This window comes from Peromyscus leucopus, chromosome 20, assembly GCF_004664715.2.
Source record: "Peromyscus leucopus breed LL Stock chromosome 20, UCI_PerLeu_2.1, whole genome shotgun sequence".
Lineage (NCBI taxonomy): Eukaryota > Metazoa > Chordata > Mammalia > Rodentia > Cricetidae > Peromyscus > Peromyscus leucopus.
This window is the reverse complement of record NC_051080.1, coordinates 51,633,797-51,659,981: the sequence shown is the minus strand read 5'-3', so window position 1 is coordinate 51,659,981 and position 26,185 is coordinate 51,633,797. Positions and strand designations below refer to the sequence as shown.

Below are 26,185 nucleotides of genomic sequence, written 5' to 3'. Positions count from 1 at the left end.
TGAGCAGCTGTCACAGTTCCTTTGTGTTGGGTGGCATTTTCTACCAAGTTATGTAAAGTCCTGTATCCAATTACCAATCCCCAGCATCAACCAGTCCCTGGCTTGGCACTGCTTAACCAAATGATACACTTGTAATGCCCAAAGTGATTGTATAAATAATTTAGTTGGATCTTCTTTTACCCTATAGAAGAGGATACAGTGATGCTGATACTAACCCAGTGCAGGCATGGAACAACTCTATTACATTTCCAACACTAAGTGTGAAAGGCTGAAAAGGTTTCAGTGTATTCCTACTTTACATAAATCAATGAGAGCCAAAATGTTCACAAAGTTGATTTATTTACAAATACCAGTGATTCTAGATTCAATCTACAAGACATTTAGAAGATGCCAAAGAAAAAAGTGGTAGGGGAGTCTTAGCATTATTTTAAATCTAGACTTAGTTACGGGCCCCGGAGGTGGCACACACCTGTAATCCCAGCACTTGGGAGGTAGAGGTAGGAGGATCAGGTATTCAAGGCTTACCTAGGCTACATAGCAAGAACAGGGAAAGCCTGGACTACATGTGACCCTGTCTCAAAACAAATGGCAAAATCCCAAAATAACATAAACAAAGCAAAAACACCTTCAAAAACCAAATCTATGCTCTTAACTTAAATTTCTACAAAGTATTTTCAATTCAGCTCAAGATATTTCCAAAACTTGATCATTTTTTAAATCTTTTGGGATATTAAAACATTATCTTTATAAGCCCTTTCCATTTGTTTCTATGTACAGAATTGTGAAGAACTACCCCTTATTTCTAATATTTTCTGTGTACCATGTAAGACTATTTCTTTTTTGATAATGGTTAACAAAATGAACATCCCTATCAATACTTTAGAACATCATGAAACTGAAACAAAACATCACTTTGGGTAAGATTTTGTGTGTATACATATATCAAGACACAGTTTACATAGTTATGTAAATGACTTGACATTTGAACTCATGACTTTTAAGTGTGGACCATGAACCACAAATTGAGAAGCCTTTTCTCAATTATACCCTATTAGGGCTTTATCTCATGTTCCTGTAGCACACACTCCATTCATTCATTCATTCCCTTACCCATTTATTTACAAATGAGCATCTTTACAATGAAGACATGCTTCCTCCCCTCCAGAAGTATCACCAAGCCAGTAAGCCCAGCTCTCAGGGTTCACGTTCAAAGCCAGCCTGGGCTATGAGTTTGAGGCTATCTGGCCTATAAAGGAACAGCCTATCTCAAAAATCCAAAAAGAAATCAGTGATAAGGAACTGAAATTATAGGACTGTCAGAACATTTAGAAACACAAGTTGAACTCTGAAGGTAAAGTCGTAAGATGACTTAGCGGGCTTTGTTTGCAAAAGTACTAAGGGATAGAACAATTTAATATGTTGAGGATTCTACAGATTGGAGAGGTAAGTACATACTAGATTTAGAAAGGTCTAGCTAGTATGCTGAATTTGGATTCCATCCAGTATTGAAACATTTCACGTAGGGGAATAAAATGATCAGACTTGAATTTTATAAGGCCACATAGGCAGTAACAGTAAGGGAGAGATAATGGAGGCACAAAGAAGTCACTGCAATCACTTGGGTTTAAGAGGGCCAAAAAGGATAATCCAAGTTTACATCGGATATTCTCACAGCGGTCCTCAATCAATCAGCAGCAGTAATACAAACTTAAGAGTGTTTCAGAAATAATCCTGTCTCTTATCTCTTACCTTCAGAAATAGCATTAACTATCATCTTGAGTCATCTGTAGCTGAGAGACCCCATGAATAAGGAATAAAACAAAGATGGTTACTAGGGGGAAATGCTACTATTTGATGGTTACTAGGGGGAAATGCTACTATTTAAAGTATGGTCATTTTAAAGGTGTTTGTGTAATATCCAAGGAAGCAGACTCACTGATGGTTATTCGTGTATCGAGGCTAGAATTAAGTCTGGCTATGAGGAAGTTTAGCATTTATCAATCTGTTGGTATTTGAAGCCATGGTCAGACCCATTTCCTGGGTTTCAAGCCAGGGAAAATATATTGTTAATTAGAGGACTCAGAAGAAAGTCCTACAAAACATTACTTAAAAGTTACATACAGCAAAAAGTACTTGATGAAAAAAACAAACAAAAACCCCAAAAACAAACAAAAAAAACCCAACCAACCAAAAAAGCTCCCAAAGAAACACACAAACAAAAACAACCAGAAAAAGTGTGAGGAGTGGGATGCAAAGTTCCAAGCAGAAGGATGGTCAACATTATCACTCTGCGTCAAAGGTCACATTAACAAACAAGAGTCCATTAGCTCTAACAATCCTGAGGGCAGAGGAAAGCTAATGGGTAGAAGTCATTTTCCATTAAAGTTCTTTCTTGACCTCAGTATATAGGGATGCAATTTAGAGATTCTGCTTTCAAAGTTCAGATGAGTAGAGAATGTGGTGTGCAGCCAGCTTGCAAATGTTCTGTCTTCCACTAGATGGTAAATTCTTTGAAGCATAAGGAAGGCACATACAGATAAGACCCAGTTCTAACCCTCAGAATTTTTAACAAATAAGAAATTAGACAACCTATAGTACAAGATGGGGCACAACAATTATCAAATATGATAATTCAAAAGAAGAACATATCATATGTAGACAACCCAGAAAGCCTTCTAAGCTGTTAGCACAGAGAACCACACATTATAAATACTGGATTATTAAGTAATTGCTGGCATTTTCTCTCAACATATCTAGTCAATCAGTAATAAACTGAGTCCCATTTATTCCAAAATCGAAAAAGTTTGAAACTCATTCATGAGATATTTATTAAAATAACACATTTAGGGAAAAAATCAATACAATGTATACATCATTACTGAAAACTGTATACCATCATACAAAAAAGGACTTTATTTTGGGAAATCAATCTCTAATTTATGGCAAGTTTTACTTTCAGAACTAAACCCACAGAACACCACATTCTAGTTCACCCTTAAAGACTGGCATGCTGAGCAAGGAATGTTCTTATTCTTTGTAGGAGCTCCTTCTTTACACTGTCAGGTACCAGGGCTGAAACATAAAAATCAAACAGCAAAGTCAGAGGATTCCAATGACCACATGTCAATCTGACTTGACATTTTAGTATACATTACTAATACAGTGATTTCACAGAACTCTCATGGTTGAATTAAAAAAAAAAGATGATATCAGGACTTAACATCATAGCACATCAACGAGAAGCCAGCCTAGGGAAGTTTTTTTTTTTTAAGGATTTATTTATTTATTATAATGTATACATTGTTCTGTCTACACATATTCCTGCATGCCAGGATAGGATACCAGATCTCATTATAGATGGTTGTGAGCCAAAACGTGGTTGCTGGGAATTGAACTCGGGACTTCTGGAAGAACAGCCAGTGCTCTTAACCTCTGAGCCATCTCCCTAGCCCCCGGAAAAATTCTTTAAATATATATATACATATATATATATGTATATATATGTACACATATATGTATACACACACACACACACAGTCCATTTGAAAATGCAAAGGCACACTGACAAATCTGGCTTTAACAAGACTGACCAAGCAAGTGAGCTCTGAATAGTCTGACTGTAAAGTCATCAATAGAGTTGGAGAGAACTTTTATTTGAGGAGTGGGGGTGAGGAAAAATACAGGAAATTGCCGGGCGGTGGTGGCGCACGCCTTTAGTCCCAGCACTCAGGAGACAGAGGCAGGCGGATCTCTGTGAGTTCGAGGCCAGCCTGGTCTACCAAGTGAGTTCCAGGAAAGGCGCAAAACTGCACAGAGAAACCCTGTCTCGAAAAACCAAAAAAAAAAAAAAAAAAAAAATACAGGAAATTGTTCTTTAAAACAGAGGCCATAAATTTGAAGAAGTGGGGGAGGGGCGTGAAGATCAAGCAGGAGAAAAGGGAAAAATGTTGTAATTATAATTTCAAAAAAGGGGGCAATTTTACTGGATACCAATAGAAAAGCTGTAAGGTATGAACATATCCAAGATGGAAATGTTGAAGGAGAAATAGAGGATAATTTCTTATTTAAATAAACAATGTCTAAGCAATCTTAACAGATTAAGGGAAAAAAAATAGAAAAAGAAATTAGAGAAAACTAGCTTAAAGTATAAACTCATAAAATGAACAAATATTTTTCCTGAGCCATAGTTGAAAAAAATAAATGTTTTTAAGTTGTAAATAAACTTTAAGAAAAAGGACCATGGGCTTTATATATAGTTCTTTCTCAACAGGGAATTTGTATTCTGTCATAATTTTCAGACATTTATTATAGTCAAGTGGTTTTGACCATAGCTATGTGTAGAGACATCCTAATCTAGAGGCTTTCACTTCTAAGTCTTAAATATGTATCACCCTGAATTACCAAATTCTTAATTAGACATTCAAGAAGACAGACTTTCATTTATTTTTAATAAGGAAAGAGTAGAACAATGACTCAGGACTGGAGCAAAACTCTAAATTATTAAATATTTAAGTGGAATCAGGCCATATCTAATAAAGTTTATAAATCCAAGCTTCAGGTGACATTTTCCTGTATAAAATCTCATGTCCAAAATAATCTGTTTTAGCAAACATCAACCACACACTGCATCAGCGTGTGTGCCAATTTATATCAATTACTCAAGACTGCTACAGCAGTCAGTGAGGCAACTGTACTCTTACACTTTCCCCACAGGAAGAACAACTCATGATTTTGCAAGGATGTTTTTCCTACAGAAAGCTTGTATTTCCTCTGATACAATTTGTGTTTCTTACCTCTGCCTTTTGGAGTGATTTCAGCCACCAAGTCATCAACAGTAACGTGTTCTAGTCCTTTTTCTTTAATTACCTCTTATGCAAAAGCAAAAAACAAATCATATCATTTAAAATCATTATCTGTAAGAAAGATTTTCATAGAGGAAGGGTTAAAATCATGTTTTTAGAGTATAGATTGGTCTTTAAATAAAAAGAGGACACTTCTTTTTTCTTTTTTAATGAAAATTTACAGACTCATAAATGTATTAATCTCCAGATTATAGACAGTCAGTATATCCTTCCACTAGATAACTTAAGCAAATAGCTGGAACACTTAGGATAAATTAGAACTGTGTAGTGTCAAATCTAACTTCTGTAAAAAGGTGGAAATTTGTAACTGAATAGATTTTACTCTATTAGATTGAGTTGAAATGCATCAAGGAAATAAAATTTATTTCTGGAATCTACTGTATAACTTTATAGGCAAGAATTAGGATGTAGAGCTACTTTGCTCTTTTCTCTTCTCTAGCCTGCACCAAAGGAAATGAAGAAGGAATACAATCAACATTTACTGGTACCCTGGGAGCTGGTTTACAACTTTCAATAGCCACAGTAACTGTAGGTCAAAGGTGAGGCAACTGAAGCGTGAAGACCACTCATTTGTACGTGGCAGAGCACAGTTCAGCTTCCCTCTTTATTAACTTGTCAAAATGCTTTTTATAGTTAATAGCGACAGTCTGTTGTTTTTGCTTGTAGAAAATGTACTAAGGACAACTCATTAAAAATATCTAGAATTTTACTATACCAAAAGTTGAGCCAGAAAAAGGCTCATTTTAAAAGCACGTGTAATATCAACAATAGCTACCAAAAACATAAAAAGTTTATTGTACATTTTCTACAGTACGCTTAGTCCCCTGAAAACACTGTTACAAAACACGTGACCCTATTCCTCACACAACTGGTCTATCAACCATCAAGCGCTCATTTTATTAAGAGAAAGTACATCAGGATAACTAACATTACTTAAAAACACAGGCAACCATATTTTGGTCCCAGAGGATCTGTAGTATTTATGCTTCACTTTTGGAAATACATGGCAAATTCAGAAATTAAGTCTAAAAATATCACTGAGAAGAAAACTCTCACCATAAAACTCAATTTCCTATTTGCTTAAAATGATGCTTGAGGATTTATACTGTAAGATACGAACTATACTTTCTTGTAATGACTCCCATACCAACCCAGTTCAGAGCAGCAGCCACAGCTTATCTAAGTGAAACTGATTACCTTTACAATGTGCCTTCAACTGATCCTTCCAGCCACACTCGATTAATTTAGCTCTCAGCAACTCTTTGAGGCTGTTTAAAGAGGAAATGTTTTCCATTTAATCGAAGCAAGATACTTTAGACAGAAATATCTGAAGCAATGCACTAGTACAAACTGTTCAACCAAAAACCCGTGGCTTTCTGTCCCCAGACTAACTGGGGTCTAATCCTGAGTCATTACTTAGTTTTCTAATGTTACACAAGCCAATTCTCGTCCTCACTTATCTCAGGTTCCAAATCCAATCACTGACTATAGTATTAACCTGCCCTATGTCTCTCCCTATTTCCATACTTCAGCAATTGGCATGTATGCTGAAATTTAATTAACAGGATTTTCTTTTTCTTAATGATGAAAATGTTGTACCAATTAGTGACACCAATAAAATATTATGCTATCTTTTTTGTCACACCCATTTTTGTAAATTCAAAATCCTTAATTGAAAAAATTTTTGTTTAAATGTGTCAGGCTTTAAACTAAACAGATTTTCTTTCCCTGCAAAGCACCACTCTTTCAATAATATCCACAGAGATACACTATGTGGTATGTCTATCTTGATGCCTAAGTAGGTCTTTCCATTTCAAGAGCCAGAAGCCAACTTCATGTTCCCTCCCACTTTCTCTCCTTCTCAAAACAACAATCTCATTCTCTGGTTTCTTGAGCTAGAACTTGGGAGTATCCTTCAAGTCACTACACACACAAGGAATAAGTAAATCCTGCAGTTTCAGTTTTAAAATGCTTACCTAGAATTCAAATGTTTCTGCCAAGAGTACCCTAGTTCCAGCTACCATCTTTTCTTGTCTGGACTTACACCTAACTTCCTACACACCTCCCTGCCTCTTCCCGATCATAACATTCTCCTCAAAATCTTCTAGTGCCTTCCCAACTTCCTCAGGGTAAAATTCAAAGATTCTACTATGGACCAACAAGCTCTGCCTTCTCTTCTGTCATGCTTCCGGCTCTATTTCTTCCTTTCACTCACTTTATTCCTTAGCTGGCATGTGATCAGTAGACAAGTTTATCTTAGACTGTGGCACTTGGAGCTCCCCCACTCTTTCATACTCGTCTGATCGCTTACAAGAGATGCTTTCCTTTTTTTTTTTTTGTCTACAACATCTCCCTCCCTGCATATCCCTTGCTTTCTTCTTCCCCTGGCACTCATTACCGTGTGACATATTACAGTTATGATGTGTTTCTTGCCATGAAAATGTTAGTCGCACGAAAGTACAGTTTACTACTGTATCCTGGGCACCTAATAGATAATGGCACACAACAGACACCGCATGAATAAAAAAGAAAACTGTAATTCTCTAAACCCATTCCTATCAACACTATCTGTACACATTCCAGCAGAGCACCTGTACCTCTTTCTCCATATGGATGTCTGTTTTTCCTTTTCATTATGAAAAAGTATCCAGGTATGTCCTCCTTTCCGAATTTTTGCTTCCTTTCACCTTCACACCCGTTACTTTTCTAACTAATTTTTCTACCAGTTATCTTAGCCTCTTCAAATCTACCTTCACACTGCCAAAATAATATCCCTATGATGAAAATGTACCTTAATCATTTCCTTTCCAAAAACTCTTACTAATTCTCATTATCTAAGGATAAAGACAGCAACATTATGCTTGTGCAAACTCATTTTTCTGCTCTGTAACAGAAAAACAAGCAAACAACACTACTGTGTCACTCTCCCTATACAAATCTGGACATGGTTCTTGTAATTTGAAATATGACCTGGGCAAGGCTGATCATAACTTGCCTATTACCTAAGAAAGATGGTAATCAAGTGAGGCTCTTTGCTGAGAAAGGTACTCTGAGCTGGTGGAATGTAAATTTTGAACTGCTAATCTCTGCCACCTGTGGGTAGGGCCTGTTTGAGAATAAAGACAACAAAGAGGAAAGGAGAGCTGAGAGAGGAAAAGATAAATCTTGCAACAATTTCTAAGTGCCTGGTCTCAATGATGGAAAACCATCTTCAATCTTTTAATTAGACGGGCTTAAATACTCCATTGGCTAGAACAGTTTTGAAATTCAGTATGTTTTCAATGGACAGAATTCTTACACAAAATTCTACACTCCTCACTTTCCCTACATCCTGCAGTTCCCTGAGCACTTCTCAGGTACCAAAGCTCTGACTGCATATCCTGTTCAACATGCCTAGACCATCTTTTCCCTTTGTGACCTAGAGAAATACTGATTCTTCTTCTACCCTAGGTGAAATTCTTTTATTATCAAAATTTACCCAATCACCTCCTGGTAACATGGAAGAGATTCCTCTGTTTCTGAATATTCAGCTTCCTTTTGTAAATTTGATTACTCCGCTCTGGGATCCTTTCTGTTTCTCAGTCCTTTCTTTGTACTTCCAAATCAGTACTTTCTCTAAACATTTGCTCCTTAAGTTAGGTTTTAAGCATAACATTATATAGTGGGTATACAAAGATATTTCTGTCATGGAACCTGGATTACACTGAAGACCATAAACTAATGGAATATGTAGTGGATACAAGAGTTACAATTTGGAGAGAAATAACTGAATATTAAATAAGAGGAGGAAGAAAGTACTGCAGAAAATAGTCGCAGCACATGCTGCTCAGAGTCAGGAGCACGAGGTAACTAAACTAGTTCTATAGTAGAGCCTGGGTAATGGTCTCCAGCTGCATTACTTATGTCCCTGTTGTCATGTTAGCAGCGTCACTCACTGCTTACCTTTGTATGTAACTCTTCCGAATCTTGCAAGGCTGACTCAAACTATTATAGCTGTTAGGGATAGAAATTCTGGTAATCTTTCCTTTTTTCTAATTCCTTCCTTTCCCCTTGACACTAGAAAAACATAACACGTAACTACTATGGATTAGTAAAACCTAATTTATTAATACAATTTATTACTCACCGTTCTCTTTCTCCAGTTTCTATTAACTTTTGGTTAATCGCTGCTCTCATCTGCGCATCTTTGTTCATCTTGCTAACCTGGACATCAACATGCATTTTGAGATACATAATATTTAGAAAACTGTTTCCTTCTAAGTCCTCTCTAGACAATCATCCTAACAGCACATTGAACATTGTAGCAAGGAGAAGATGAGAATATCAAGTATGCTACATGGTATCGTTATTCTTAGTATTATTTAGTGTATCCCAATTCCTATTTGCTATGCTATTCCCTTCCCTTCTACGCTCTTTATTAATGAGTTTGGGGAATCACTACTATTATAACATCATCAAGCACTTACTACCTAATACAAGTTTAACTCCCAAACTTGCTCATTTTACAGATGAGAACACTGAGGCACAGAGACAGAAAATGGTGATGGGAGAATTTAAACTCAGACACCAGGAGCCCCAAACACCTTATTTAACTGGACATTCATAACTGACTACTGTTCCTTTCTGCACCTTAACTGAATTCAAATTTTGGGAAAGCCATACAGTATGCATACCAATAAAAGACACTATTATGAAAAATGAAATAAGACTGCGTGCTTTACTCGTCACTAAAATTTACTGAGAATTACAACTGCCTCCCTAGCTGTGGGGTTCTGTGCCCACAAATACACTTATTATTGGAGGGTATGGTAAAGGAAAACAAATCTCCAACTAGTCCTTAATTGCAAAAATTCTCCATTTTCATTAAAAACAACCAATGCCAAAATTGGTGTAGGAAAAAAAAAAAAGCACGGTCTTAAATTGGGCATTCTTGCCACTTAAAGGTTTAAAATAAAACCAGGGCTAAGCTAATGTTTTCCTACTGAATGTCACTAACTTGAGACTACTTGGTAGTTGCCCAAAACTCGTCCACATGAAAACTGGCGAAGAATTTTCAGAGTTGGACTGGGCAAGGAACAGGAGAACAGAGGGTTAATCACTAGGTAATGCCTGACTTCTGCAGCTGGAGCTCAGCATTTCTAAATTAACTGCAAAGTTCAGTCAGTACCCTACCGAGAAGAGCGAAACTTCATCTCGCCTTGGCCCCTAAAAAAAAAAAAAATCACGGCTGGTGACCTTGGACCAGTCACTTAATGCCTCAAGGCCTCAGTTTTCTCACTGGTAAAACAGGGGCGCTAGGGAATCCCTCCCGGCTCTGACATTCTGGGGGGGGGGGGGGGGGAACTCGGCGGGGACAGCTGGAGAGGCGGGAGGGGAGGAGCCAGAAAACAAAGCGAGGACGGGCTCCAGGCCAACTCCAGAAGCACGCACGCCCTGTCTGTCGGAGAGCCCTACAGGCCCGCGAGCGCGGGTCGGGGAAGCTAACGAAAAGACAGCACATCGAAAGGAGCCTGGGCTGGGCCCGGGTCCCGGCCCTGAGGACCACGGGCATAGCTCACCACCATCACCGCGGGCGAGGGCCGTCCCTTCCCAGCGACGAAATGACCCTTGCGCTGACGACCGTTACCTACCACACTCTTCGGCTGCCCGGACTTAGACCCTCAGTAGCTCGGGCACCTAAAGCACACAGAAAGCTAGCACACGCATTTCCGGGGCGGGATCTGGCCACCCTGCCTATAATGTGAGAATTCAACTAGCGCGGGCCGCCTTCTGGTCGCTCAGCCCTCTGGGTAAGGGAGTCCAGAGCCCGCGGAATGGGCGCGAGTTCGGTTGTCGGGAAACTACAGTTCCCAGCATGCAACAGGGCCAGCTTGCTCGTGCACACTACACTTCCCAGAAGAGATTGGGCGCCGCAGCGTCCTCTGGGATGGGAACCACGCTGCTTCCCACCCTGGGTTCCAGGAGTGAAGCGCGGACCTTTCAACAAGAGCTTTATTGGTTCTCCCGCTGGGCTCCCGGAACGCGATGGAGGCAGCCAATTGCTCCCTGCGGGTGAAGAGACCCTTACTGGATCCCCGCTTCGAGGGCTACAAGCTGTCCCTAGAGCCGCTGCCCTGCTACCAGCTGGAGCTTGATGCAGGTGGGAATCGGCGGCGCCCTCCGGCACTCGGTTCCTTTGCGTGGAGGCTGCCATTGGCGCGACCCTCTGTCACTCTGGCCAGCCAGGCGTGGTGGCCCTTCCTCCACGCGTCCTGCGGGGCTGCACCTAGAGCGGCCGTCCCTGGAGATCGGTGCCCACGCGGGGACCCGGGGGCACCCCCTTCCCTCCGCGTCTTAGCTGCGCGCGGGACGGTGGGCCCTCCCCGGCCTCCGCAGCCCAAGCTCAGGTTCTCCGCCCATGCATCTCTGGCCCCTGCGGTGGTGAAGGTTGCCCTCCCTTCCCGAAGCACCTCCTGTAAACGTGTTCGCTGAGAAGCCACACCTCCTTGGAAAATTCCCCAGCTCCTTTTTCTTCTGACGCAGAACTATTTCTTTGGAGAATTTTTTCCACATTCAGTTAGCAGTTTCAAGACACACACACACACACACACACACACACACACACACACAACGACACTATAATGTATTGAGGGAAAGTGAGTTAATGCACTTAACTACTGCTTACGGCTACTACTTGACTTTATTTGTAACTGGCCAGAGGCTATTCTCATCCTTCTTTTTACAGCGTTAAGATCTGCAGTTTTATTAATGAAAGCCCCCAGCGATTTTGTGTTTTTAAATACATGCCTCTGCAGATTCTGATTTTGATCCACGTTTTCCGAGGGTCGCACTTTGAGAAATACTGATCCAAAAGTATTAGCAGACGTTTGAGAATCAAGCAAGTGTTGGTATTTATTTGTTTATATATAGAGAGACTCAGTAGCCTTGACCGACTTGACACTTGCTTTGAAAACTAGGCTGGCCCTGAAATCAAAAATATCCAGCTGACTCTGTGCTGGGATTACTGGCATACACCCCCATTCCCTCATGAAGCCCAACAAATGCCTGTTTTTCAGTTTGTTTATTCAATTTAGAAGTCATTGTGGGTCTGTTTTGTGTTACATTATGGTGATGGCATGATTGGTATGAAACAATAAGTACCTAATAAGTCGTAATCCGTTTAAGAAGAAGCATCGAATTACAGTATGGGCAAGCAGTGATAGGGGTGTGAACAAAATGTAATGGTATAATTGAGTATGTTTTCTCAACTTGTCTGGAGATCAGGGAAAGCTTCCTGAGGAGTTGATAACTAAGTTGGCGGTGAAGAATAGGCAGGTAGCTGTTGGGCAGTATAAAAGAATAGCTTCCTTTTACTCTCTGTCCTGGGTATTTTGATGTTTTTGTCTCCATGTCAATAAATGATAACTGGTACGTTCAGTTAGTTAATTAATTGGGAACAAAACATCTAGAGGAACAAAGCCTATTGGCTCAAATCAGAAGGTACTGTTGCTCTCTAATGGACGCGTCAGCAGGTCCTCCTCACAGGGCCTCCTCACAGGGTGCATTCCTGCATCTTTGCTCAGTTATGGGTTGGCAGAAGCAGTTCTGGCCATCTTGGTTCAACTTTTCAAGAGAGTTTGCTGACTATTCGCTTGTTTCAGAATGTGTCAGATGGTCTTGACTTGAGTACTCCATGTGGTTGGTCATCTTTCAGCAGGCCAACTCAGGTCTTTTGCAGGAGGTAGGTTGTTTCAGTGTGCTTTCAACAAGTTTCCATGTGTTCTCTTTGCTAAAGTAAATTAAATGATCAAAACCAAGAGTCACTGGAAGGTCCCAGCAGAGGATATAGATCCAAAATGATATTTTTCCTTTATTCATTCATCTATTGATGAACATCTAGATTGATTCTGTTTCTTAGCTACTGTGAACAGAGCAGCAATAAACATGGGTGTGTAAGGATCTCTTGGTGGTAGGATATAGAATTCTTTGGGTATATGTCCAGAAATGGTATAGCTGGATAATATGGTAGTTCATTTTAAGTTTTTGAGGAACCTTCATATTGATCTCTACATGGCTATAACTAGTTTAAATTTCCACCAGTAGTGAATAAGGGCTCATCAGTATTTGTTGTCCTCTCATTTCTTATGGATAGCTATTCTGACTGGGATGACACCGAATCTCAAAGTAGTTTTAATTTGCTTTTCCTGATTGCTAAGGATGTGATGTGATGTCTGTGTATGTGTGTTTTAATTTTTGTAGGGTTTTTTTTTGTATAGTTAGTAACCTCTTGACTGAAATGTAGTTGGTAAAGATTTTGTCTCATTCTGTAGCCTGCTGTTTCACTCTGTTAATAGTTTCTTTGCTGTGCAGAAACATTTTAATCTTATGTAATCCCATTTATTAATTCCTGTGGCTACTTCCTGTGCTGATGAAGTCTTGTTCAAAAGTTTCTGTCTATACCTATGCCTTGAGGTATATTCCCTTTGATTTCTTGTAGCCATTTCAATATTTCAGGTTTTCAATTAAGACCTATGATGGAGTTTGAAATTATTATTATGCAGGATTTGTTGAATTCGCTATCTTTATTTCCAGTTATGTTTTTGAAACCTTTGTGAAAAATTAAGTAGTCCTAGCAGTGTGGGTTGATCTCTGGTCCTCCACCTGTTCCATTGGTCTACGTGTCTGTTTTCGTGCTGGAGTCACACTGTCTTTGTCACTGTGTCTGTTTTCGTGCTGGGGTCACACTGTCTTTGTCACTGTGTCCGTAGAATAAAGTCAGATATTTGATACCTTCAGTAGGATTGCTGCTTAGAATTGTTTTAATTATTTGTGGTCTTATGCATTTCCGTGTGAATTTTGGGGTTATTTCTTCTACTTCTATGAAGATTGCCATGGAATCTTGAAGGAGGTTGCATTAAATCTATAGAAAAAATTTTGGTAATATAGCCATTTTTACAGTATTATTTTATCCAGTCCATGGTCATAGGTCTTTCCATTATTTAATATCATCTTTGATTTATTTTTTAGTATCTAAAATTTTCATTGTACAGAAAGATCTCTCAGTAAGGTTTGTTTCTAGATTGGCTGGTTCTTTTTTTCTTTCCTTCTTTCAAAGAATTCATGACTAGAATATTTTATTTATTTCTCAGCAAGCTCATTATTAGTATATATGAAAGCTGTTAATTTTTGAATGATGATTTTGTATCCTACAACTTTACTGAAAGCCTCTATTTGATCTGAGAGTATTCTGATAGAGTCTGTTGAGTCTTTATAGAATCATGCCAGCCTTTGAGTAGAGATAATTTATTTTGCTTTATTTTCTTATTGCTCTACTTCAGACTTCAAGCACCATATTAAATAAGATGGAAAGAGTGGTTACTCTTGTCTCATCTTACTTTTAGAAGAAATACTCTTTTTCCCATTTAGTTTATAATGTTGGCTATAGGTTTGTTACTTATTATTTTGAGGTATAATCCATCTATTCCTAATTTCTCTAGCACTTTTGTCATGAAGAAACTATGAACTTAGTCTAGTGCCCTTTCTGAATCTATCAAGATGATAGATGGCTTCTTATGTTTATTTATATAGTGTATTACATTTGTTGATTGAGTATGTGGATATAGAACATTTTTATAAGCTTACAGTCTTCTTAAATGTTTTCCCCCTAGGATATAGTTCAGTTATTTGGAAACATTAACACCATTAGGCCTTGTTTTTGTGGTTAAGCTGGTTTGGAATAGTGCTCAGGGTAGGACAAACTATTAGTACTGAGGCAAGACTTTCCCATGTATCCCACCCAGCAGACTCTAATTAGGACATTTTTCCATTCTAACTGCTGGTCTTAGGCATTTCCCAGCCTTGTGTGAGTGTCCAGTACTGCTCCCTCCAATCCTTGCTGTGGGTCTGTCTTAGGCCCATTACTTTCATCAACTCATGCAGGTTCTGCTGTGCTGAGTGCTTGAGGGGAACCTTGTGTCCTTCTCCAGGGTGGTGTCTTGTGCTCTTCTCCTCTTCTCTGCTACTCTGTGCCAGGAACTATGGCCGCTTAGGTTTTCTCAGAATTTCAGGGCAGTGTCTTCAAGTCAAGCACTATTTTCTATCTCAGGTACCTTGTCCTGTGGTCTGGAAGCTTTTCAAGATTGTGAGATGGGGCGTGGCAGGCTGGCCTTCTGTGTGTCTGGTGTCTTGAGGATCTCTATCCTTAGTTGCTTGTGTATAGTTTTGGGAAACTTGCTTCATGTAATTTTGTCTGATTTATCTTATTCATTATTTTGATGAAAGAGAAATTGGTTTCTGTTACTGCATCTTGGTTGGAAATAAAAATTGTTCAAGATATATTTTAAGTGAAAAAAAAAAGATTTCTGTGGAGCATTTGAACAGGTGTAACATGAATTGCTAGTTTTATAATTAAAAAAAGCAAAAAATCCAGAGCCAGAATATTGGGGCAAATGCTGAAAGATCAGAGAGACAAAGGAACAAGCCACAGACACCTCTTACCTCCAGGACTCCCCAGCTTGAAAAAGCCTCAGCCGATAGAGTTTCCTTAGCCAAAAAAGCTTTGGTTCCTGTCTCCTCATGCTTTATATACCTTTCTCCGCCCACCATATCACTTCCTTTCTCAGCCTCTCTAATGCTGGGATTAAAAGCATGTGATTCCCAAGTACTAGGATTAAAGGTGTATACTAGCCTGGCTCTGTTTCTCTCCTAGACTGATGTCTTTCAAACTTACACATTTTATACCTCTTTAGTGAGTTTCTTTTCTGAATTTGTTAACAATGAAATCTATAGCTATCTAATCTTCAACTCCTTCAGAGACCCAAGAAGGAAATGTGGTGATATATTGTGTACCCTAATAAACTTTGCCTGAATATCAGAGGACAGAACAAGCCACTAGAATAAACACAGATGCCAGACAGTGGTGGCACACCTTTAATCCTAGCACTCAGGAGGCAGAGATCTGTCTGGATCTCTGTGAGTTCAAAGCCACCCTGGACTACATGGTGAGATTGACTCAGTCTAGGAGAGAAACAGAGCCAGGCTGTGGTGGCACACACCTTTAATCCTAGTACTTGGGAATCATACACCTTTAATCCAAGCACTAGCTTGAGAAAGGAAGTGATATGGTGGCCAGAGAAAGGTATCTAAGGCGTGAGGAGACAGGAACCTTAGCTTTTTTTGGCTAAGGAAGCTCATTCGGTTAGAGGCCTATCGGCTGAGGCTTTTTCAGGCTGGGGAGTCCTAGAGGTAAGAGGTGTCTTGTTCCTTTGTCTCTCTGGTCTTTTGGCATTTACTCCCAATATTCTGACTGCGGGTTTTTTTTTTTTTTTTTTTTTATTAAAAAGAAATTTTTAGAAATTTGTGTTACAAACAGGAAACAATTGGAAATGGCTGATAAGGATGTATAGAATGGAAGAGGATATAGCTTTGTAAAGAAGTTTGAGAGGTGCAGGGAGACTGTTATTCAGTTTGTGTCACAACTTCAAGGAAAAGAGTTATTTTGCTCATGATCTCAAAGTCAACCTTGCAAACAATGTTCTTTGTGTCCTGCTCCCGCCCCCCCCACATTGTAAACTAATGCACTTATATACTTATTAGATTGTTTCATACTTTATTGCCCAAGAGTTAAATACAGGGAATTTCAAGAACTTCTCATAATAGTATATTTCAAGAGATCAAGAAGTAGCAGTGAGTAGCATTTTTAACACCATTAGCAAAGGAGTGAGGTCTGCTTTTCTCATCAATATGTGCCCAAAGCCAAGTACAATCAATGCCTGGCCTGTAGTAGTCAACATATAACCATAGTTGTTTTTATGGATTGACTGGGGGCAGGAGTTGTAAAGATTTAGGGGAGATCACTTTCTTGGATTCTTTATATGAAAAGAGTAAAATAATGACATTTTTAGTAATGCTTCTTTATAGTGCATAATAACATTAAATAATAAAATATTAACTTTTGGCTTCTCTAAAAGTGGTCTTCATCAGTTTCAAATATCCCAGAGAGATTAGATCCATCCTGGCCACTCCTCCTTTTCTTGGAATGGGCAGGCTTTTTGGAAGAGTTCTTCTGGTTCTTAAGCTCTGCCATGGACTGAACACTGCTTTCTTCCTTTGGGGTGTTCTGTATCTCCTTTTTATATTTAAGATGATTGGCATGATAGATGCAGTTACAACTATTCATTGCTCATTTGAGGCCAGAGAAATAGCCTTTTTTCTATGAACTTTTTAACAGTTTTATAAAATAGTCATCATGCTATATACCTAATGCTGACTTTTGTATTTTAATGACATGTGAATTATATTGTAGAAATCTTATCAATCAAACTCAGATCTATGTATGTTTGTGGGTGGTGTTATAATGAAGCTAAAGGTTAAAAACTTTTGGTTTGTTTAGGGTTACCCAGGGTTCTTTATCCAAATATAACAAGAACATACTTGGCTTATTATTATCTAATATCATTACTGCTTTGGGCTATTATGTTCATATAAGCTTCCTGCATTATTAAGTTTCATCCACACAGTGGTGCTAGAAAACCAACAGTTGGCTAATGTGTTGCTCTTATTTAGTACAGTATATATTTCTAACCGTTCCTTACAAAATAAATAGTTCATTAGACTAAAGGGGACATTTCCACAGCTCCCACCAACATTCTCATAAACTTAGAATTTTGCCTGTGAAGTCTGAAATATTGCCAGGCTTCAGTCACCCCTCTTGGATGTGACATGGATGACCACAGTAGCTTGCTAATAATGGTTTTGCCCCTTCTTTGCTGCAGGCTGTTTTCCACATCTTATTTTTAAGTGCTGTCTTAGGAACTCAAATCTGAACTTTCCTCTCCTGTTTAGACACTGATGAATCCTTACTTACATCGAGTTTAGAAAGGAAGAAATAGAGATAAAGTCAGATTAGATTATAGAAATCTAGCTTCTCCCCTTATTCTCCAGCTGCATTCATTTGCAGCTAGTCTTGGTGTATAATTCCTGTAGTTTACAAAGCCAGTGTGGTGGCTGCTGTGGATATCGCTGTATATAAATAAAACACTGATGGCCAGTGACCAGACAGGAAGTATAGGCGGGACAAGGAGAGAGGAGAATTGGGGAAACAGGAAGCAGGGGAGGGAGACACTGTAACCACCGCCAGGACAAGCAACATGTAAAGATGCCGGTAAGCCACGATCCACGTGGCAAGGTATAGATTTATAGAAATGGGTTAATTTAAGATATAAGAACAGTTAGCAAGAAGCCTGCCACGGCCATACAGTTTATAAGTAATATAAGCATCTGAGTGATTATTTTATACGTGGATTGTGTGACTGCAGGGCTTGGTGGAACCTGGAGAGAAGCTCTCCAGCAACAGGTGGCTAGTTCTAATTGTCACTTGACACAATCTGGAATCACTGCGGAGGAAATCTCAATAAGGAGTAGATTAGGGTGGCCTGTGGGTGTGATTGTGAGAATTAATTGATGTTAATTAATTCATTGTTCAGTTAATTGAGGTGGGAAGGCATACCTTGAATGTGGTGGCACTGTTTAATGGGTTGGGCTCTGGCTTGAGTGACAGGGAAGGGAAGGATGAGTTTAGCACTGAGCATGCCTTCATCCTCTTTCTGTTCTTGACCGTGGATGTGAATAGCTGCTTCAAGTTTCTGCCATGACTTCCCTGGCAGCGATGGATGGTGATCTGGAGTCATGATGTACAGAAATCCCTTTTCTCCCCAAAGTTGCTTCTGTCCAGATTTTATCACAGCAACAGGAAAGAAAAACTAGGACATCTAGCATGAATACTTTGTCTTTTTCTTCCAGTTTCTTCCTGCTTTTGTTTAGAAGGTATATTATTTAAACATGTATTTCTTCAACTAATTCTTCTTTCTGTATCTTGGCCTAGTCTTGGAAAGCTGTTCTTAATCTCCTGGAGATCAATTATCTTTTATATTTCCTGTGGTATTTGTATTTTTTTTAAATAATTTTTTTCCCTCGATAGGGTTTCTTTTTTTTTTTAAATTTCATTATTTATTTATGTATATGAGTGCTTTATCTGAGTGTACAACTTTATGCCAGAAGAGGGCGCCAGATCTCATTACAGATGGTTGTGAGCCACCATGTGGTTGCTGGGAGGTGAACTCAGGACCTCTGGAAGAGCAGGCAGTACTCTTAACCCCTGAGCCATCTCTCCAGCCCTGGTATTTGTATTTTTTTTATGTAACAGTTTAATTCTATAGAATTCAGTATACAACAAATGATTATTTGACCAGTGTCCCTTAGTTTTGTTTGGTGGTGGGGTTATTTATTTATTTATTTATTTATTTATTTATTTATTTATTTATTTATGGGGCACGGTCTCACTATGTAGCCCTAGCTTATCTAGAACTTGCTGGCCCCTAAATCACAGCGATCTGTGTGCCTCTGCCTCCCAAATGCTGGGATTAAAGGTGTGTGCTATCACACCTGGCCCATTATCCTTTGGTTTATTAGATCCTAAGTTCTTAGAAAGTAGAGTATGTTCTCTTTGTGTATCACTAGTGTCATTGGTGCTTGTTAAAAGACTAAATAAATAAATGAGTGAATAAATATGTAAGCAGGACTCGGTGCAGGCATTGAAAACAGGGAAAGTGGGGCTGGAGAGATGTAGAGGGTTCAGTGCCCAGAACCTAAATCATGACTCGTAAGCATCTGTAACTCCAGTCCAAAGGATTGGATGCTCCTTCTGACCTCCAGGGACCAGGCATGCAAGTGGTACACATACATTCCTGCAGACAAACAAATATACAGAATAAAATACAAATGAAAACAACAAAGTGATATGATGTCCTGGATGGTTTTTTGTTGTCAACTTGACACAATTAGCAGTTACCCAGAAAAGGGAATCTCAGTTGAGGTAATACCCAGATCAGATTGGCCTTTGCCCTGTATGTGAAGAATTGTCTTTAGTTTGATTGACATGGGAAGACCCAATCCACCATGGACAGTGCCACCTCTGGGCGGATGATATATACGATAAGTACATGATCATCTCATTAGATGCTGAAAAAGCCTTTGACAAAATCCAACACCCCTTCATGATGAAGGTCTTGTAGTGACCAAGAATACAAGGACTGTACCTAAACATAATAAAGGCAATTTATAGCAAGCTGACAGTCAACATAAAATTAAATGGATAGAAATTCAAAGCAATTCCACTAAAATCAGGAACAAGACAAGGCTGTCTACTCTCTCCATATCTATTCAATATAGTGCCCAAAGTTATAGCTAGAGTAATAAGACAACAAAAGGAAATCAAAGGGATACAAATAGGAAAAGAAGAAGTCAAACTTTTTGCTATTTGCAGACGATATGATAGTCTACACAAATGACTCCAAAGATTCTACCAGGAAACTCCTATGATTGATAAACACCTTCAGTAATACGGCAGGATGCAAGATTAATTTAAAAAAATTGGTAGCTCTCCTATATACAAATGATAAATGGGCAGAGAAAGAAATCAGAGAAACATCACCCTTTACAATAGCCACAAATAATATAAAATACCTTGGGTAACTCTAACTAAGCAAGTGAAAGACCTGTATGACAAGAACTTTAAGCCTTTGAAGAGAGAAATTGAAGAAGATATCAGAAAATGGAAAGCTCCCATGCTCATGGATAGATAGGATTAACATAGTAAAAATGGCAAACTTACCAAAAGCAATCTACAGATTCAGTGCAATACCCATCAAAATTTTAACACAATTCTTCAGAGACCTGGAAAGAACAATATTCAACTTCATATGGAAAAACAAAAATCCCAGGATAGCTAAAACAATCCTGTACAATAAAGCAACTTCTGGAGGCATCACCATCCCTGACGTCAAGCTCTACTATAGAGCTATAGTAATAAAAACAGCTTGGTACTGGCATAAAAACCAACATGTTAGGAAAAGATCTTGACCAACCCCACATCTGATAGAGGGCTAATCTCCAAAATATATAAAGAATTCAAGAAACTAAACATAAAAATATCAAACAATCCAATTAAAAAATGGGATACAGAGCTAAACAGAGAATTCTCAACAGAAAAATCTCAAATGGCCGAAAGACATTTAAGGAGTTGCTCAACATCTTTAGTCATCAGGGAAATGCAAATCAAAATGACTCTGAGATACCATCTTTCACCTGTCAGAATAGCTAAGATTAAAAACACTGATGACAACTTATGTTGGAGATGATGTGGAGTAAGGGGAACACTCCTTTACTGTTGGTGGGAGTACAAACTTGTTCAGCCACTTTGGAAATCAGTATGGTGGTTTCTCAAAAAAACTGGGAATCAATCTACCTCAATACCTAATGATAGCACTCTTGGGCATATACCCAAAGGATGCTTAATCATACCACAAGGACACTTGCTTAACTATGTTCATAGCAGCATTATTCGTAATAGCCAGAGCCTGGAAACAACCTAGATGCCCTTCAACCGAAGAATGGATAAAGAAAATGTGGTACATATACAAAATGGAGTACTACTCAGCAGTAAAAAAAAAACAATGACATCATGGGGTTCACAGGCAAATGGATAGAACTAGAAAATATCATCCTGAGTGAGGTAACCCAGACTCAGAAAGACAAACATGGTATGTACTCACTTATAAGTGACTACTAGATGTAAAGCAAAAGATAACCAGACTATAACCCACAGCTCCAGAGAAGCTAGCTAACAAGGAGGACCCTAAGAGGGATGCATGGATCCCCCTGGGAAGGGGAAATAGATGAGCTCTCTATGGGTAAACTGGGGATGAGGGGGCAATAGCGTATAGGGGATAGGGGATGAGAACATAAGGGAACAGGATGGTCGAGCTGGAACAGAAATGGAATGGGAGAGCAATGAAAGAGATACTATGGTAGAGAGAGACATCATGGGGATAGGGAGAAACTAGGTGCTAGGGAAGGTCCCAGGAATCCACAAGGATGACCCCACCTTAGGCTACTAGCAGTGGTGGAGAGGGTGCCTGAACTGGCTTACCCCAGCAATCAGATTGGTGAATACCCTAACTGTCATCATAGAGCCTTCATCCAGTAACTGATGGAAGCAGATGCAGAGATTCACAGCCAAGCACCAGGTTGATCTCCAGGAGTCCAGTCTAAGAGAGAGAAGAGGGATTCTATGAGCAAGGGGCATCACGATCATGATGGGGAAACCTGCAGGAACTCAGGAAGTTTAGACCAACAGCTGTATAGCCTCCTTGGGACTGGAGCAGGCCCTCTATGTGAGCGAGACAGTTGTATAGCCTGATCTGCTTTAAGGGCCTCTTGGCAGTAGCATCAGGATCCATCCTTGGTGCATGCACTGGCTTTTTGGAGCCCACTATCCCTGGTGGGACACCTTTCACAGCCTTGATGCAGAGGGCGGGCCTAGGACCTGCCTCAACTGAATGTACCAGGCTCTGCTGACTCCCCATCGGAGGCCTTACATTGTAGCAGGAGAAATGGGGGGTGGAGGGGGGAAATGCTGGGGGGTGGGAGGAGGGAAGAGAGGGGATCTGAGGTTGGTATGTAAAATAAATTTAAAATTTTCTTAATTAAAAAAAGAAAGCTGGCTGATCACAAATCAGAGGAAGCAAGCCAGTAAACAACAACAGTCGTCCATGGTTTCTACTTCAGTTCCTGCTTGAGTCCCTGTCCTGAATTCCCTCAGTGAATGATGAACTGTGACCTGGATGCCAGAGCTGGAATTAACCCCTTTGTCTCTGAGGTTTTTTTTTTTTTTTGGTCACGAGGTTTACGACAGCAACAGAAGGGAAAGTAAAACCGTAGGTAAAGAAGAAAATAATTGCAATGAGAATAGAGTTAAAGTGAGTTTTATATAAAGGTAACATGTAGCTTCAGTGCAGTTTACTTCATTTTTTTTTGTTACAACGGAAATTAGTTGTAGGACATCAGTAGTCCTGAGCTGCAAGAGTTCTTAACTGCACAGAAAGGCAGGAGTGTGAGGGAGAGACTATATTTGGCCAATTCAGAATGAGGAAAACAGCTAATGTGTTAGTTTAGAGAGCTCTGTTCTATACATAGAAAAATCTATGTATGTCCTGACTATGATATTGTTTTATTCTATATAATTAGGAATGATCGACTATGATGGTGAGGTGACTGTGTTTACACATTGTTTTCTAACTGTGTAATCATATAATAAAGACATTTTTCCTTTATGTGTGATAAAGATGAATAATACACTGGGGTAAGATTGTTTTACAAAGCATGAAATGCTTTTATAAACTGGGCTTGTTTGCCCATAGGTTAGAAGTCCTTTGTTTTTAGAATTTCTATTCTTGTAATTCAAAATTGTAGAGGTACATAAAAGAAAAAGATTGTACTATGAAAGTCCTGTGTGTTGTAGCCTCTGTAGCTGGAATTGCCTGATTTCTGTACCCTGTAGGCATTCTCCAGAAAGTAATGATCTAAGGTGCAAGTTTTGATGATTGTGTGATTTGATATTTGATGATTTTGATGAACTGTACATATCAGTTTATGTAAATATATATGTGTATATTTATATACATATATTTGTCTTTCAGCTGTAGCAGAAGTAAAACTTCGGGATGACCAGTATACGTTGGAGCACATGCATGCTTTTGGAATGTATAATTATCTGCACTGTGATGCCTGGTATCAAGACAGTGTCTACTACATTGATAACCTTGGGAGAATTATGAACTTAACAGTGATGCTGGTAAGAAAAGCATACAGAGTATAAAGACAGCTCATCCTGTTCTGTTTGTTCTTTAATCTCTTTGAATCTGATGTCTAGACAGTCAAGGTGAGCATACCTTTGGAATGTGGAAACCTGTTGTCAAGCTGTAAGGCTCCCTTTCTGCTTATATCAATTGTAGCTTTTACTCTTGTTCTTGTATTTTATAATCCTTTGTCCCCAGCCATTTCCACCTGTGTGTGCACCAGGGATGGATCCTGATCCTACTGCCAGGTTAAAGTTAAAGTGTATCTCTTATAAACAGCTAGTACTTCATTTGGATAAGAATTTGTCAATCTTACTGATTTTTCTCAAAAACTCAATGCTGTGTTTCATTAACTCTTTTTGTTTTGTTTTGTTTTGTTTTGGCTGTTGTTTGTTTGTTTCTATTTTACTGATTTTAGCCCTGAGTTTATTTTCTGCTGTCTACTCCTTTTGGGTGTGATTTTTTATTTATTATTATTAGAGTTTTCAGCTGTGCTGTTAAATTACTAGTATGAGATTTCTCTAATTTTTTTTTTAATGTAGGCACTTAGTGTTATGAATTAGCCTCTTAGAACTGCTTTCATTGTGTCCCGTCAGTTTTGATATGTTGTATATTCATTTATCCATATTAACAAAATTAGAAATGAAAAGAGAAATATAGCAACAGATACCTAGGGACTCCTTATGATTATAAGGATATACTTTAAAAACCTGTACTCCACCAAATTGGAAAATCTAAAATAAATGGATAATATGCTCAATACATACCACTTGCCAAAGGTAAATCAATACCAGATGAACAATTTAAGCAGACCTATAACCCCTAGTGAAATAGAAGCAGTTATTAAAAACTCCCAACCAAAAACAGCCCCAGACCAGATGGTTTTAGCACAGACTTTCTAAGAATTAATGCCAGTACTCTTCAAATTATTCCATAACATAGAAACCGAAGGAACATTGTCCAATTCATTTTAGGAGGCCACAGTTATCCTGATACCCAAACTGCATAAAGACCCAACGAAGAAAGAGAATTAAAGACCAATTTTCCTTATGAATGTAGATACAAAAATACTCAATAAAATACTTGCAAACTGAATCCAAGAGCATCAAAAAGATTATTCACAATGATCAAGTAGTCTTTATCCCAGAGATACAGGGATGGTTCAACATACATAAATTGATAAACGTACTCTACCAAATAAAGAAACCGAGAAATAAAAACCATATAATCATCTTACTAGATGCAGAAAAGGCCTTTGACAAAATCTAGCACCCCTTCATGATAGAAGTCCTAGAGAAATTATGGATACTAGGAATATACTTCAACATAAGAAAGGCAGTTTACAGCATGCCCATAGCCAATATAAATTTGAATGGGGAGAAACTAAGATGCAATTCCACTAAAATCAGGAAGAAGACAAGGTTGTCTGTATTCCATACATATTCAATATATACTTAGGTAGAACAATAAGACAACTGAAGGAGATCAAGGGGATGCAAAGAGGAAGGGGAAAAGGCAAAATATGTTTATTTGCAGATGATATTATACTATACAAAGTGATCCTAAAAATTCCACTAGGAAACCCCTACAGTTGATAAACATTTTCTGCAAAGTAATTAGATAGAAAATTAACTTAAAAAAAAAATCTGTAGTCCTCCTATATTCAAATGACAAACAGACTGAGAAAGAAATCGACACTTTTCACAATAGCATCAAGTAATATAAACTATCTTGGGGATAACTCTAATGAAGCAAGTCAAAGACTTGTATGATAACAATTTCAAGTTTTTGAAGAAAGAAATTGGATATCGGAAGATGGGAAGATCTCCCATGCTCATGGATCAATAGGATTAATATAGTAAAGATGGCCATCCTACCAAAAGCAATCTCAAGATTCGATACAATTCACATCAAAATTCCAAAACAATTTTTCACAGATCTTGAAGGGAAAAATTTCAGCTTTATATGGAAATACAAAAAACCCAGGATAGCTAAAACAGTCCTGAATAACAAAAGACATGCAGGAGGTATCACCACCCCCAATTTCAAGTTGTACTACAGAGCTATAGTAACAAAAACAGCATGGTACTGGCACAAAACAGATACAATCAATGGAATTGAATTGAAGATCCAGACATAAATTCATACATATGGACATCTGATTTTTGATATAGAAGTCAGAAATACATACTAGGAAAAAGGAAGCATCTTCAACAAATGGTGCTGGTCAAACTGGATGGCTGCATGTAGAAGAATTCAAATGGATCCATGTTTATCATCCTGCACAAAACTCAAGTCTCAATGTATCAAAGACCTCTACATAAAACCAAATACACTGAATCTCATAGAGGAGAAAGTGAGGAATAACGTTGCACTCATTGGGACAGGAAAAGACTTTCTGAATAGAACATCATTAGCACAGGCACTTGTAGCTGAAGTTTTTTTGGTCCTCCCTGGCTCCCGTGGCCTCTCGGTCCCAAGTAAACACACAGAGGCTTATATTAATTAAGACTGTTCGGCCATTAGCTAGCTCCTACACTTAAACTCAGCCTGTTTTTGTTAATCTATAAATTGTCACATTTTCCATGGCTTTACCTGTGTGTCATTACATTCTGTTCCCTGGATGGTGGGCTGGCGTCTGTTGACTCA

General features: G+C 38.7%; 2 protein-coding genes across 5 annotated transcripts in view; one reads left to right on the top strand and one right to left on the bottom strand.

Annotated features, from left to right (window-relative positions):
- Positions 1 to 320: 320 nt before the first annotated feature.
- Positions 321 to 10,595, bottom strand: Eny2 (ENY2 transcription and export complex 2 subunit). 3 transcript variants are annotated; one of them, XM_028867948.2, is made up of 6 exons: positions 10,421 to 10,548; positions 10,035 to 10,067; positions 8,989 to 9,065; positions 6,060 to 6,130; positions 4,794 to 4,868; positions 321 to 3,072 (listed from the first exon to the last, which is right to left on the bottom strand). In XM_028867948.2, exons 1-6 carry the CDS (start codon positions 10,424 to 10,426, stop codon positions 2,996 to 2,998), a joined length of 339 nt encoding a protein of 112 aa, XP_028723781.1. In that variant the 5' UTR covers positions 10,427 to 10,548; the 3' UTR covers positions 321 to 2,995. The 3 variants fall into 3 exon arrangements, with proteins under 3 accessions (XP_028723781.1, XP_028723784.1, XP_028723782.1); XM_028867951.1 differs by lacking the exon at positions 10,035 to 10,067 and having other exon boundaries at positions 10,493 to 10,595; XM_028867949.1 differs by lacking the exon at positions 10,035 to 10,067 and having other exon boundaries at positions 10,421 to 10,572.
- The window catches only part of Nudcd1 (NudC domain containing 1), a 63,538-nt gene continuing 47,771 nt past the window's right edge, over positions 10,419 to 26,185 (top strand). For both annotated transcript variants that reach the window (XM_028867946.2, XM_028867947.2), the window contains exons 1-2: positions 10,419 to 11,001; positions 23,378 to 23,532. In XM_028867946.2, coding sequence (XP_028723779.1) covers positions 10,887 to 11,001; positions 23,378 to 23,532 — 270 coding nt within the window. In that variant the 5' untranslated portion in view covers positions 10,419 to 10,886. The remainder of the gene's footprint in view (positions 11,002 to 23,377; positions 23,533 to 26,185) is intronic.

Coding starts and splice junctions, on each gene's coding strand:
- Eny2 (XM_028867948.2), bottom strand. Junction 9,066..10,034: donor ATGAAGTTTCGCTCTTCTCG/GTAGGGTACTGA, acceptor GTTGATGTCCAG/GTTAGCAAGATGAACAAAGA. Junction 3,073..4,793: donor AATCACTCCAAAAGGCAGAG/GTAAGAAACACA, acceptor TTTATGTTTCAG/CCCTGGTACCTGACAGTGTA.